The sequence below is a fragment of the Carlito syrichta genome, unplaced genomic scaffold (assembly GCF_000164805.1).
Source record: "Carlito syrichta isolate Samal-C Ts95f unplaced genomic scaffold, Tarsius_syrichta-2.0.1 Scaffold313184, whole genome shotgun sequence".
Lineage (NCBI taxonomy): Eukaryota > Metazoa > Chordata > Mammalia > Primates > Tarsiidae > Carlito > Carlito syrichta.
In genome coordinates, this window is record NW_007257280.1 from 723240 (window position 1) to 738562 (window position 15323).

Consider the following 15323-nt stretch of genomic DNA (forward strand, 5'->3'; position numbering starts at 1 on the left):
CAAAAATTAGCCAGGTGTGGTAGCACGCACCTGTAGTTCCAGCTACTGGGAAGGCTGAGGTGGAAGGATCGCCAGAGCCCAGCAGGTCGAAGCTACAGTGGCCGGGAGCGGCCACTGCACTCCAGTCTGGGTGACAGAGTGAGACTCCAACTCAAAAAATAAACAAAAAAAAAAGAAGTTAACATTTGAGCTCTGTCTGTACTATTCAACACTGAAAGAAAGAGAAATGTTTTGGTTTAATGTGTTCTTTTCTTATCACTATTCTGAGCAAGCCTCAAAATTTCTGACTTATAAACCGAAACACTGAAACATTTCTTTTTCTATCGTCTGAATGCAAAGTAATATTTAAAAGAGGTACTGCTACATTACATAGATTACAACCAAACCCCAAACTTAAATTTGAAGGACTGTTAGATTAGTATTTCTTGATAATGAAACAATTTTGGGGCCCCTGACCTTTGAGGAATTTACCTGATAATCTGTAGTCCCATCCCACGCTTGGGCAGTGATTTGACGGCCACCAAACCATCTTCCATCGAGAGTTTGAATACAATAATCAGCTTCCTCAGGATCCCGAAAGGACACAGAGGCCACACCATCTGGGTGCCTCTAAAAGGACAAAGAAAAAGAAGGAATGAACAAAAGATTTTTAAAAAACACATACATTTAACAAAGTAGGTACATAGTAGTGTTCTGATACTTTGAGCTTAAAGACTTTACATATGAAGTCTTTCTTCCCTTTTATCTCAGTCAGTGACATGTAGCCAGCTGTTTCTTTAGCTTAATCTTTTTTTAATCATAAAGATGTGGGGTACAACTCAGGGTTAGGTATACAAATGTTGATTATGCAAGTACCCTTGTTGATGAGGTATGCCCATCCCTCCCCTAGCAGTTTCCCTCAACTGCCAATCCCACCCCACCTCCCCTGACAGTTTCACACTACTGCCAATCCCTTTCTTATAGTATTATCATTATTCAAGGTCCGCTTATGAGTGAGAACTTATGGTACTCTGTTCTTTGTTTCTGTATAGATCATATGATCAGCTCTAAATCCATCCAAATTGCTGAATATGGACTTTGCTTAACCTTATCTAGTAAGAACCAAGCCCAATGCCCTTGGAAATGTTTCTGCTGACATCACTGTCTAATGAGAGGCAAGACAGTGTAACTGTTGAGAGTGTCAAATCTGAAATCAGATATCCCTGAGAGTAAATCCTGGCTCTGTCGGTTAGTTACCAGCTGAACGGCCTTGGGCAAGGTGCTTAGTTTGTGAAGTTTCAGTTTACTGTAAAATGGGTATAACAGTACCTACCTGCCTCAAAGGGTACTAAGATTAAATGAGATAACATGTAAAATAGCACACAACCAACAAATGGTGACTCTTAATTACTGTGTCTCAACTTTGGAAGTAAAAACAGAATGCAAAGGGGAAACATACAGTAGATGATTGTTCTAAATATGGAGGAGAATAATTCACAAAGAGGGGCAAACGTGAACCAATAGGGAAACAAGGTCTCACATTTTTCTTGTACCTTCTTTTACCTGACCGTGTACTCTAGAGTAATGGTGAAGAAAAGTAAGCGAGGCATACTAAATCTATCAAAGCCTTGACTTATAATACTTGTTTATCTCATTACTGCTAACACATGAATACCACCAGACAGCAGTGTTTTTACTATATATAAAAACACTAATCTAAAATTCAGGGCATACTGATATTTGGGAAAAACTCACTAAGCTAGAAGAATGATTGCTTTAGGATTCATCTGTCCAAGACATGAACTTACATCAAAGAGAAGGAGTTTCTTAATTTGTCCAAACTTGGAACACTCTACTCGAAGGTCTTCTCTGATCTCATTCAGCACCAATGGATCATCCTACAAAAATATAAATGAGTAAAATGGGTTTAACCTTTTCTTTAACTATAAATCCTGAGAATCAAATTGCTTGCTCTGATGAACCAACAAATAAAAAAAAGGTTTTGCTTGGGGTTGGTTATGTCTGTGTACAGTCTATATGTTTCTTTAAAAATCAAAATAAAATGAAATTTGACGACTACTACAGTTACTACAGCTGCTGCTACTCTACAGATCTGCCCTGCTTTAAATCAGAGGAAATAAACAAGTATGTAAGCAGCAGAAGGGGTCTACAGTGGCAAAGGAGGAGGAAGGGAAGGCAGGAGAAATCCTGTGGTACTGCTAATTCCTATGTTCTCATGGGCATCACCATTGCACTGATGAGACCTTTGCTTTGTGTTCTGGATAGATTCCTATTCACAGGAATGTTGTAATGGAGAAAGATATATCCCTTTTATTGACTAAATTTTCTATGATTGTTTTTCAAGCTTCCAAGATTTTATTTTAACTCACGGGGTAAACCTTATAAGGATCCTTGATTATTTTGTCTCCTACTATACTCCCGTAGAACAACACAAATAGGGAGCTGTTATTAAGCACATAATGAAATTCTTTGCTGTTGCTTTCTTGCAACTATGAATCTATTAAGAGCATTCAAGTACTGCTGCTTCTAGTGGTCTAGTGTTCAGGTGGATTCTCCTTCCCATAACAAAAGGTTTTAAGATTCCCTGTGGGAATTAACAAATCTTCCTCCAAGTCTGTATGCATGAAAAGGACTTACAAAAAGCTACGTTATAAACTAGAATTTCAACTATGTACAAATATAAACTAAAATATCCTATCTACGAATTTCTATCAAAGTCCACTTACACGTTCTAAAAATCATTTAAGGGCATCTATCCCTCAGGTTTTTCTCTATCTCGCCAACTAAAGAGGAACTATAAGGGACTCCAAAAAAGTGGCTTTTCTTCTCAAAAGGTCTTCAAAAAGTAAAGATAAACACCTGGTAGGCAGTTACTGAAATCAGATTTAAAATAAAAATTATAAAATCCCATTCATTTGCACAAACCTGAAGCTTCTTAAATTACAGCTGGTGGAACACTGGATATCTTCACTTACAAAACCTAATTTTGATAAAGAAGTCAATTTGTCTTGTACAGAATTATATGACCTGAGAAGAATGGGAAGTGGAGCATAAAAGTCATTTGGTAAAGTCATGTGGTAGTTTTTGGTTATGTGAGCTCCTATTGGACTGTGTACTTTCAGAAGGCAAGAATCTTGTTATACTGAGCTGTGGATACCTCACAGAACACAGAACAGCCTTTATACATGCACAGCCAACAATTAGTAAAAACTTTTTCAGAATCTAATAAGCTTTCTAATACTTCACTTTTATTCACCAAGGGAAATGAGGATTACATCAACAGAATTGTTTCAAAATATTTAACAAATTTTATTTTTTTTTACTGAGATGGAAATCTCACTGTGTTGCCCAGCCCGATCTCAAACTCCTAGCATCAAGTGATGCTCCCACCTCGCCTCCCAAAGTGCTGGGATTACAGGTGTAAACCACCACACCCAGCCGACAAATTTTAAATTTAATTGTGATTTCATGGGTGGGAGAAGTAGGCATCATCTTTATTTCTATACTAATGTTTCACTGCTATTCTTATAATATATCGAATCTCAGGCAAAGGCTTCCCAGACCTCTATTTTCACATATAACAGCTTGGAAACCTAATATTTCTTCATTGCTGTATAGTATCACGAAGCTTAAACAGTGAACTCCTTCTTTAGGAAGACTCTTTAACTTGACTAGCTACACATGATAATTTTCTAAAGACAAGGCTTTGCAAGCAACCTGAAACTAAAATCTTACTCATGCACTGAAACTTTCTGTAGTCAACTCTCAAATTTTTTTTTCCAGGATGGTATTTTGTTTTCCCTGGAAAAAATAAACCATGTTTCTCATTCCTTTGCAATCCAAACTTATGCTGTCCAGGACAATGACCATTAACCCCATGTGGCTACTGAGAACTTGAAATGTAGCTAAACTAAGGGATGCTGTAAATGAGAAATGTATATGGGATTTTGAAAGTTTCGTACCAAGGAAAAAGAAACAGTGTAACACAGTTCATTAATATCTGTATGTTCATTCCATGTTAAAATTATAATATTTTTTATATAGTGCATGGAATCAATTAATTGCTAAAATTAATTTTCCCTGTTTCATGTTATATTTTTATTGTGGCTGTAAGAGAATTTAAGTTACACATGTGGCTCATATTATATTTCTATTGAACAGCGCTGGTATGATATGATGAGAAACCCGTTTTGATTCTTCATCTCTTGGTATTCAAATATGCTAGGCAATATGTTTTTAAATAAGGCTTTGGATTAAATACCGAAGACCTTCTGAAGTCACATTAAAAATATTAGCCTTCAAGGTTTGCCCTGATATCAGAGTATTTTTAAGTACGGTACTTCTAAAATTGGTCAACTGTTTGGAATAAAAACACACCCCACCCCCCAAAATCGGATTTCTTTCAGATACCTCAAGGCAACCTGACAATTGAGGTTTTTCTTTCCACTAAAACACTCAATGCTGGTGTGTGTTCTTGAGGTCCATATGGAACCTTCGGTCAAATCAAATATTCCCCAAAATCACGCCACAAAAGCAGGTCTTCCTGATGAACAATTCTCTCCAGAGTTGCACAATGTCTATATCAGTGTTGTCCAACAGACCTTTCTGTGAAGATGGAAATGCTATATCTGATGTTATCTGATATGGTGGCTACTAGCCACATGTGGCTTAACTATAACTAAGGAACTAAATTTTTAATTTTAGTTCATTTTAGTTCCTTTACATTCAAACAGCCACATGTGGCTAGAGTCTACCATATCAAATAGTGCAGGTCTATACTGATACACTTTGAGAATTAGGTACAGAGACAGTGAACAAAAACCAAGGATATTTGTTGTTCTTCTGGTTGACAGGTTCTACATAGAAATAAAAACTAAGATATCCTAATATCCTAAGATATCAGGCAAGTTGGACCAAATGGGACCAGGAAGATGGGCAAACAAGGATACGGCCACCAAGGACTTCTTTGCCTGTGAACTCTGAAGCCTACCACTGCCAGCACAGAGTATCTTGCCATTCTTTGTAGCATAAACTTGCCTTCACTTGCAAAGATGCTAAAAAGAAAATGTTTTACCCAGTGAGTGAATGAAAAGACTCTGGCTTGTGAGTAACAGGGCTTCACTCAATCATTCTTTCAGGTTTTCTTCATACAAGTACTGAGGGCCTGCTGTGTGTCAGGCACAATTCTGTGCACCAAGAACACAGCACCAAACAATGTAGACAAAATACTGCTATCATGGAGCTCACACTCTAGTATAGGAGATAAAATATTTCACATAGTAATAAATGCTATGAGGGAAACAAAAAAATCAAGGTAATGTAAAGGCTCTACAACTCCAAAGTAAAGTTTATACTACACCAAGAAAAAAAAATCAGGAATTTGCAAACGTGAAAATTCTATCTTTAAAAATATCCACTGGGAAGAATTTGTAGGGGTCAAGCTGAAATAAATGCAGCTTTCGGAGGGAAATAATATGTGTTAAACTAGGAAAAGCTAAGGCTGCCCAGGGTGATAGACTCCAATAAGGTATCTCAATGAGCAAGGCAGGAGGTAGAAACAAGAACAGATGCAATTACACAACACACTTCTACTTGCAGAAGCTCCAGATGCTTGAAATTAAGTTTTCATTTACATTAATGTTCCAGTGGTAGGAGTATGAAATGTGTGAATCAAGGACCTCAAGTCACACAAATAAATATTGCCTAATAAACAAACTACTTATTTACCAGGGGGATAAAATGTAATAAATCACATGCAATTATGAAGTTGTATCTAGTAGACTAAATATTATAATCCATCTAAGCATTCCTTTTAAAGTCCCACCTGGCAAGGACAGTGTTTCATAAAGCAACTGGTGTGCATGTATACATGTATGTTTTTTAAACATACTTTATTTTCACTGCAAGTTTTGAGTAGCTGTTATAATTCATGATTCTTCCGGATTTCTGGTCAGAAGAGACATCAAGCAACCTTATAAATAAACCACACATATTTTCTCAATTACCCAAATTTGTCCAGACTCCAGAAGTACACAGTAAGCCCTATTTGCCAAGATGGAGCTCAACTGTCCATTTTGGGGCCCTAAGATATCATTTTGACTGTTTTAATGCACAAAAGGAATAGTAATGGGCATTGGTTGCAAGTAGATCACTTGTAAACCTGGAATTTCACATTATAAACATTTTTCTTCTCATGTATAACTTGCTACCATTAATTTCAGAGCCAGGGAGACTCTAGCGAGTTGTTTTTCCACTAACGATCACATCAGTCTACACTAGCAGACAGAGTAAGAATTGAGGCAGAATGCAACATAAAGTACCTTAACAATTAATATTCCTTAAATGTCTTTAGTAGCTCGTTCTTCTTCCTTTATTCACTTTTTTTAGGGGGGACAGTTCCATTCACTTTATTAAAAAAATTTTTTTTGAAAATTGATTCATAATAGATATATCTATTCACCCTTATTTGCTGTCCTTGGAATTTTCCATGGACATTAAGTACTGTAACTCCCTCCTAATAGCCACTAAAGAGTTTTGTAAAAATTAGGTCCTGAAAAACAAACCCTGCTATTTAAATATTAGGGGCTATATTTCATTAAATGAAATCTTTTTAAAGGATCAAATTTTTAGTACCAAAGTGAGGCTTTCATTTGCAAGTGCAAACCTGGCACTCTCCACCAAAATCAGCCTATACTTATTCAACTACACTCAAAATCCACAGGCAGTTCCCATAAATCTTTTAATTATGATATTTTAAAATGATTTCCCATACCAAGTAGCTGCTGCTTGAAGCCATAGTATGGCTATTAAACAGATTACCTGGGCTACAATTTAAAATAACACTGGACTAAACCAAGGAAAGGCAAACCCTAAAACTCAGACTGCTTCTTAGCTCCATTTTCTTGCCTTAACTACTTACTACTACACAAACATGAAGGAGGTGGCAAGACAAAGACAGGGCACAGCAAACTTTAAGCTCCCTTAAGAGAAAGAAAGCCTGTCCGCATTTCTGTCATAAGTACACCACTTCTTACCTCAAAATCCATAGGATGAAACATATTCTTGATGATGACAACTCGCTCATGGCGCAATCGGGAGGGTCCAGCTCTCCTCTCGGGTCTCCAATCCAACTGCCTAAAGCAATGAAGTAGTAATAACAAACTGTGAGTTTTATTTCAGACTTGTCAGAGAGAGAGAGAAAGGAGTTGTTCATGTACTCCTTTATTGAGTATTTATTAATGATAACTATTTGATTCCAAAACAACGTATATTTCAGTCATAGTTCCAGAGAATTTTCTAAAATAAAAATAATGGGCAGGCAAAAAATGGCCTCAGTATCTGAAATCCTCAGAATGACTTTTTTCCAGAGCAACTATTGTCTGATTATATATATATATATATATATATATTTTTTTTTTTTTTGAGCTGGAGTCTCACTCCATTGCCCAGGCAGCAGTGCAGTGGCACACTCATGGTCACCCCAGTGTTGACTTGTTAGGCTCGGCGATCCTTCCACCACAGCCTTCCAAGTAGCCAGAACTATAGGCACGCACTAACACGCCCAGTTAATTTTTTTTTTTTTATTTAATTTAGAGACGAGGTCTTGCCAAGTTGCCCAAGCTGGTCTTGAACCCGTGGGCTCAGGCAATCCACTCATCTCGGCCTCCCAATGTGCTGGGATTACAGGCTGAGCCACTGAGCCCGGCTTGATTATACTCAAGAAATTATTAATTCTTTAGTATTTATGACTCTAGGAAGATACACTTTGAAGATCCTTTAAATTTTTTTTTTTTTGGCTTGAACCACAGAAATTTATTGTTTCATAGTTCTGGAGTGGGTTCCTTCTGAGGGCTGTGAGGGAAGGCTCTGTTCCAGGTCCCTCTCGCCTAGATTCTAGCAGGTTTCTTTTTTTAAAAAATTTTGTTTTAATTTTTAAAATGTGGGGTACAAGTCAGGATTAGGTGCATAAGTGGTGAAGTTCGGGCCTCCCACTGGACCTTACTTTGCCTGGTTTAGGTTCAGGTACCTTTAGTGACGTTACGTGCCCCCACCTCCCCTGGCGGTGTCCTGATACTAACAATCCCTTTCTTGTAGTATTATGAGAAATGTTCATGTTCTCACTCATAAGTGAATCCTGTACATTTATCATAATGCTATAACATTTTTATTTTTTAGGCACTTTACCATCATAAAGAACAAACTGCACTGAAATATGCAAAATGACTCTGCTACAATCATAAATTTTACTAAGACTGTTTATCAAATTTGTGGTTATCTACTTTTAAATCCTCTTGTACAAAGATGGGCTATCACAGCTGAACACTTTCATGATCACTTTATAATTAGTTTAAGCATAATATCACCAGTGTCATTAGAACTTACTCTGATAAAAGTATTTATCATTTTGATTAATTTCTTTTTTTCTCTTTTTGAATCACAGTCTCACTCTGCTGCCCATACTGGAGTTCAGTGGCAGTTATGGCTCCCCACAGCCTTGAACTCTTGGGCTTAGGTGATCATTCTGCCTGAGCCTCCCAAGTAGCTGGGACTACAGACTCACACCACAATGCACAGCTAATTTTTTTTTTTTTGAGTCTCACTCTGTCGTCCAGGCTGGAGGACAGTGGCACACTCACCGCCACCCCAGCATCGACCTGCTGGGTTCTGGCGATGCTTCCGCCTTAACCTTCCAAATAGCTGGAACTACAGGTGTGTGCTACCACGCCCGGTTAATTTTTCTTTTTTATTGTAGAAATGAGGTCTCGCCAAGTTGCCCAGGTTGGTCTTGAACCTGCAGGCTCAGGCAATCCTCACCTCGGCCTCCCAAAGTACTGGGATTACAGGCTGAGCCAACGAGCCCAGCTGCACAGCTAATTTTTTTTTAATTTTTTGTAAAAACAAGGTCTCACTATGTTGCCTAGGCTAGTCTTGAACTCCTAGGCTAGTCTTGACCTCCTAGGCTTAAGTAATCCTCTTGCCTTGGCCTTCCAAAGTGCTGAGATTACAAGCATGAGCCACTGATCCCAGCCAATTTGGCTAATTTCTAAAAACTAACATATTTCAAAGTATATTAAACAAACAGAATAAAAGAAACTTGATGATATTATATATATACAACATACAACCACACAGTATATACAATGATAATATCTATCATTTCTAATTCCTACAACAAATCTGTACATAATAATTTAGTTCCTGGTGTAGCTGATTTCAATCCACACTGAAAATAATCTAATGGTTCTGGTAAATAAGCCTAAATGACCTTATTTAATTTGATGTTCAACATTTTTCAACAAGACAGATTCTCTTAGTTCATTTAAGCCTGTTACATTACAAATAAACACTCTAGAAAATTAAAAAGCCCACCACTGCCAAATCATCCCACTGTATAGATTACTAAAAGTACCTGATGATCTAATGAAATTCTTTTAAAATAATTTGTAGGTACACTTGATTAAATGAAACCAGATGACTATTACAAAAAATATACTCTAGCATATTTATATGAAATCTTTCAAAAAACAATACAAACTTTTGTTGCATAGACAGCTTCTTCTTATAGTCTTTGCACTTCTTCTTCTTCTTTGAGGCATCATATTCTCCCTTCAGTTGAAACTTTGCCACCTCCACATGTAACTTGTAGCCTCTAATTTCATCTTCATCCAAAAGTTTTAATGCAAGTTCCACAGATTCTCTCTTTATAAAGGTAAGATGAAATACAGTAAGTTACACAATAAAATGTAACTTCAGGAGTTTTCTTAGATGAACAGTGATTATACATACAATAAAGACTGAACTATAATTATCTACTTTGGGATTAAAAAAAAAAAAAACCTCTAGAATGCAAATCAGGAAACCTGCATGTGAGATGTAGCTGTCCCTAACCAGCTGTGTGAACTTAGACAAGCTATTCAAGTTCCCTGAACCCCAATTTTTTAATCTGTGAAATGGAAACAATAATACCTTCTTCACAAGGTTCTTGAGAAAATTAAATAAAATAATGCATGGGAAAAATAAAGACTGGCATTTGGCAGGTGCTCAATAAATTATATTATTATTGAGTACTTTTGCCTCTTGAAACCTCAATTTCTCGTAAGTAGAATGAGGGGAGTGAACTTGCATAATTTCTAAGGAGGATTTCAGTTCTAAAATCCTATAACACTCCTAGTTTAAAGACTAGATGACTCAAAAACCTGGAAATAGCACAGCCAGCCTTTAATTTTTTGGCTCACCAACTAAAATGTAGGTCTGCTATACACTAAGAAGTAAAAGGTAACTATTTATTGGCTTGTATTATACATTAAACATATGTATGGATTCTGGGTCCTACACAGAGGGGGCAGTTATCAGCCCTACACACAAGGTCAAAGATCTGAGGATTTGTGGAAAACACAAAAGAACAATTGAACTCAGCTACTCATATCAAATATAAATCCTGGAACAATTAACTAAGATTTTTCTGGAACTCAACTTACTGGTTTGACAATTTTGTACTTTTATGGGTCCTAAAATTATACATATAAAGTGTCTCAAGCCCCATTTTGTCCTTTAAAATTTTAAATAATATAATCAAACCCTCCAAGAATCTGTTCACAGATTTTTAATAATCCTTAAAGAATTTATTCTCAAATCTCCTTATACTTGAACATTAGAAAAGTACTTCCTAAAATGGTCATGCTCATGTCCAATATCCATCATGCATGAGATAAATCCTATCTTCCAAAAAGCTGTCAGCTTAATCCTACCCTCTTCTGATCCTACTGGAATACTGTATACGCACAACACACCTGTGGTGCTCACACTGTTGCTTTAGTATTTTGATTTTACTTTGCAATTATTTTCAGATTCTATAAAATATGTACATGTCATCATCATGCTCATTTTTTTGGTACACTGCAATAATGCATAGCACATGAACCTAAGGTGGCAGGTGTTCCAGAAATGACGGCTGCCTTTGGCACTGAGCTCTCCCTGTGCAATTTATGGTACCATGACTAGATGAAGTCTGTAAGTTTCTGTTAATCCCACTCTCTTTTCTCTCCCATTCAAAAAAATATTTTAAAGCACTAAGCATAAGCTATTATCTTCTTTATAGTTTAATTCAGGGATAAGAAAAGTCCTTTTGTTTAAGGGCCAGTTAGTAAATATTTTAGGTTCTGCAAGCTATAAGGTCTGTGCTGCAACCACTCAACTCTATCAATGAAACACAAAAGCAACCATAGACAAACGCATAAATGAATTAGTGTGGCTTCATTCCAATGAAGATTTATTTACAAAAACAGGTGGTGGCCCAGAGTTTGCTGAACCCTAGTCTAATTCATTGCAATAGGTAAGCAAAATGTCATTGTTCTTCTTGGATTCTTAAAACGCATTCTGCATTGATTATAAGCATCAATAAAAAATCATTACATTGAGCATTTTTTAAAGACAAAGTAAAATCAAAATGCTAAAGTACAGTGCGAACACCACAGGTGTGCTGAGAGTATACAGTATTCCAGTACCCAGTCACATACTTATATAATACTTTTACCCAGTAACATATTTTCTTAAAACAAGTGAATGGCCAGGCACGGTGGCTCAGCCTATAATCTCAGCACTTTGGGAGGTCGAGGCGAGAGGATTGCCTTAGCCCAGGGGTTTAAGACCAGCCTGGACAACTTGGTGAGACCTCGTCTCTACAATAAACCACAAAAAAATTAGCCGGGCATGGTGGCATGCGCCTGTTGTACCACCTACTTGGAAGCCTGAGGCAGAAGGATCGCCTGAGCCCAGCAGGCCGAGGCTGCAGTGGCTGTGGGCATACCACTGCACTCCAGCTTGGGTGACAGAGTGAGACTTCAACTCAAAAAAAAAAGTGAATAATCTTACCACTGTAATACATGTAAGTACCAACTGAAATTTCAGTTTTCTTCCTATCTTGTTTTGAATAATTCTTGGTCTTGGTTATCATCTATAAAAATTATAGCCCTGGTACCTGAGTCATAAATGGAGGTAGAAGAAACTTATTTCATCACATAACTTACTTTCAAATAACAGCAAAGCCCATCTCCTTTAAGATTTCCTTGATTATCTTTGTAAAGTTTGACCTTAAATTCTTCTGTCTGAGGATCTCTCATAATAATGCCAAACTTGGACATAATCTGTATAAATTCATCCACTGTAATGTCTGGAGGCAAACCTGCAATATTAGAAAAAAAATTTTTTTAATTATAAAGACTGATAATAAAGACTAGAGTTACTGAGCATTCTACCAGCTGGAAATCTGCAACTCAGGTGAATATAATGTTGATTTTCTAAATGTATGTAAAAGTCTCATATCTAAAGAACTAAGGAAATGTCACATTTTTTATGCATTCCGATAGACATTAATATCATGCTTTGCTTAAGGCTTCACTGATTCTGAAGGGCAAACTGCCATAAGTTATCTAAAGCAGGCACAAAGGATGGTATGCAAAGTTATATTCTTAATTTTTCCTGGTTCTGTAATAAATATATTCATTAATATAAATGGTTGACTAAAAAAAGACACAATGATTTAAAAAAAGGACTTTGGAGAAAATGAAAACTAAAATTCACTTTGTGAAAAATTTCAAAACCAAATATTTCCTACTCCAAATTTGTTTAAAAAGGTATACATACCAGACACATATACATTTGTATTTCTGTCATCTTCAACATGAAACCATCCTAAAAATAAAAATTAAATAAATAAAAACACTTGGAAGAAAAGATAAGAGTCACATCATGAAATCCTGATAATGTGGCAGTTTCTCAAAACTTCTAGGATCTTTCTCTTACCCTTAGAATACCAAGACAAACTCACTGAAATCACTACACAGCTTTCAAAGAATTTGAATCTTTTAACAGATAATTAGCTTCAAAACCCTGTCTGGAAAAAAGATGGTTCATTTATCTTGATTCTTTATGACTCTCACACTACCTTAAAGAAAAAACTCATCTTATTCCTGCAAAGCTAACATAATTTTCCAAAAGTAACAGTATGTACACACTCACATTTAAAATTTTTACACTCATGATTTGTAAACTAGAACCACTTGCCTGATTCAGTCTTTCTTTTTTCTCCCCTCTTTTTGGGATCAGTGGGTTCTGGGGTTTTATTTTGTGGCGGTTCTTCTGTGTTCCTGGTATTGACATCTTGTACATTTGCAGTAGAACTAGATGCGCCATCATTAGAGAAGCCATAATTGGCCTGATATGTAGCAATAAAATCTTCAGTGATCTAAACAAGAAATTCAACAGATATACCCATACAGAAATTCAAAATTATTTTCATCCATAAAAAGTTTAAATTGTGTTATACTGCAGCATATTCAGCTATAAAACCTAACAAAGAAGTGTTTCTGTGGATAATAGTTGTAGTTTAATTGAAGTGTTGAGTGCATGAATAGTTACTTTTTCTAGAAAATTGTGCATAAAATAATAAAAATAAGACAAAATACTTAGGTAATCAACATAAAAGTCTGAGACGCTAATAAAGCATTGTTAAGTTGGCACCTTTTTTACTTGTTTGATTTATAAATTACCTCTCTATAATCTACTTGATGAAGGCCACAAATATATATAACAAAGGAAGTACCAGATAACAATAAAACAGCAAAAACCAACAGTCAACTAATAAATCTAACCACAGAATCCACTTTTCTTTTACTCTGTAGATGCACAAATATGTATATGCACTAAGTAATTAAATATCTGTATGCAGAAAGTGCACAGAATGGAACTCTGATTTGGTGTATAAAGAATGGGGTTAACAATTGTAAAACTAAATGCTCATTTTAACTCTATCACAAATTAAATCACATTATCCTTTAGTATCAAAACAAATTAAGGACAAAACCAACGCATAGCTATATTCCTGGTTTTTAGGGGAAATGCACTATTGTACAATGAAAGAAATGTAGTTAGGTATATATCATGCTCTCAATAAACATTAGGCACACACAGGAATGGGGAAAATTTAAAACTCACAGTTCGAAGAGGCATGGGCTTCAATAACATAAAACGATAGAGTTATACATTAATTCATTATCAGACTATTGTTAAAGTACCCAGAAGGCTAAAGAAACCAAATCTGCACTCAAACTGGCACTACCAGTACAGGGAAGTGAAATAGTAAATTTTAACAATTTGGAAAGATTGGAATATACACACAAAATACAAAATGGGAAAGAAAAGTTGGGTAAATAATTTTTAAAATAACAGTCCAATCACACAATGGAGACTGGCTTGCAAGGCAAGTAGTGTGCTATTAGAATCCCTTTTTCCACCCAAGAGACTTAGATTAACAGGGTACTTTTACCACGAAGTTTACAAAACCAAGTTTAACACCAGTTATTTTACTTCCAAGCTGAAATAAAATACTTAATTTCCAAGTACTCCAAACAAACATACGCAGATCTTTTCCATCTATACTCTGCACATTCCTAGTCATATTTCTGTGGTTATAAGGTTCAAACACATATGCCTAGGGACGAAATTTAGTCGGAAAGTAAAGCAAGGTGCAAACAAAGTTCAATCAGTAAAGATCTATAAATGGCGACTTTTTTAAATTGAGAAGCTGCATTTTGTACATAGTACATACACTAAACGTCTGAATTTCCTAGGATAAGTGAGGTTGGCTACCAGATATGAACAGCTACTAAATTTGCTCTTGGTGTTTTTCCTCTTTGCAATAAAAAGCAGTCATCAATGTAATAACCAACTGTGACCTTCACAGACAAAATTAATAAGGCATAGAAAAGACTTAGGAGTTACATTTAAGAACCACTCCAAGAAGTTACATTTTTTATATACATCAGTTCTGCAACAGACACAACAAAAAGAAGCGTCACTACCCACGGGGGCTAGGACCAAGAACCTCAGCAAAGCAAACGTGAAAAGAGTGTCCCGCGAGGCTGGCCAGGCGGCCCGCTCTGCAGGGGTGCCCTGCCACTCTCTTACCTTAGGAAACCAAGCCTTCTTGTCCAGGTCCCACTCGTAGGGGGTGTCAGTCGGCTGCTGGCCGAAAGCATCAGTTTCTCCGTCAGGATCGTTCTGGGTGTCATCGTCCTTGGTCTCTCCGTACAATTCTTGCATTCGCAACTGCTCATCAAACTCATCGTTCCCATCCAAGTTGCCGCCGCTCATGTTTCCTACCTAGCCCAGGGATAGGGTGCGGGCGAGCAAAGAGGCCGAGATGACGCCAGAGAGGAGCAGAGAAAGGGAGATCCGCCACCCTCGTCTCGCTCTCCGCCGCCCCCCGGCCCGCCTCCCCGCGGCGCCCCAGCAGTCCCCGGGAAGTCGGGGCCGCTCGGCCGCCG

At 36.9% G+C, this 15323-nt stretch overlaps 1 protein-coding gene across 2 annotated transcripts in view; it reads right to left on the reverse strand.

The window, feature by feature from the left end:
* The window catches only part of HTATSF1 (HIV-1 Tat specific factor 1), an 18139-nt gene that overhangs the window by 2527 nt on the left and 289 nt on the right, over positions 1–15323 (reverse strand). The window contains exons 2-9 of one of the 2 annotated variants that reach the window (XM_021718663.1): positions 14965–15159; positions 13063–13243; positions 12643–12690; positions 12027–12181; positions 9536–9699; positions 7035–7134; positions 1788–1877; positions 472–609 (exon numbers count right to left, since the gene is read on the reverse strand). In XM_021718663.1, the coding sequence (XP_021574338.1) occupies positions 472–609; positions 1788–1877; positions 7035–7134; positions 9536–9699; positions 12027–12181; positions 12643–12690; positions 13063–13243; positions 14965–15150 (1062 nt within the window). In that variant the 5' untranslated portion in view covers positions 15151–15159. Of the gene's footprint in view, positions 1–471; positions 610–1787; positions 1878–7034; positions 7135–9535; positions 9700–12026; positions 12182–12642; positions 12691–13062; positions 13244–14964; positions 15319–15323 lie in introns of those variants that run through there. The other variant, XM_008070215.1, reaches the window with a different exon arrangement.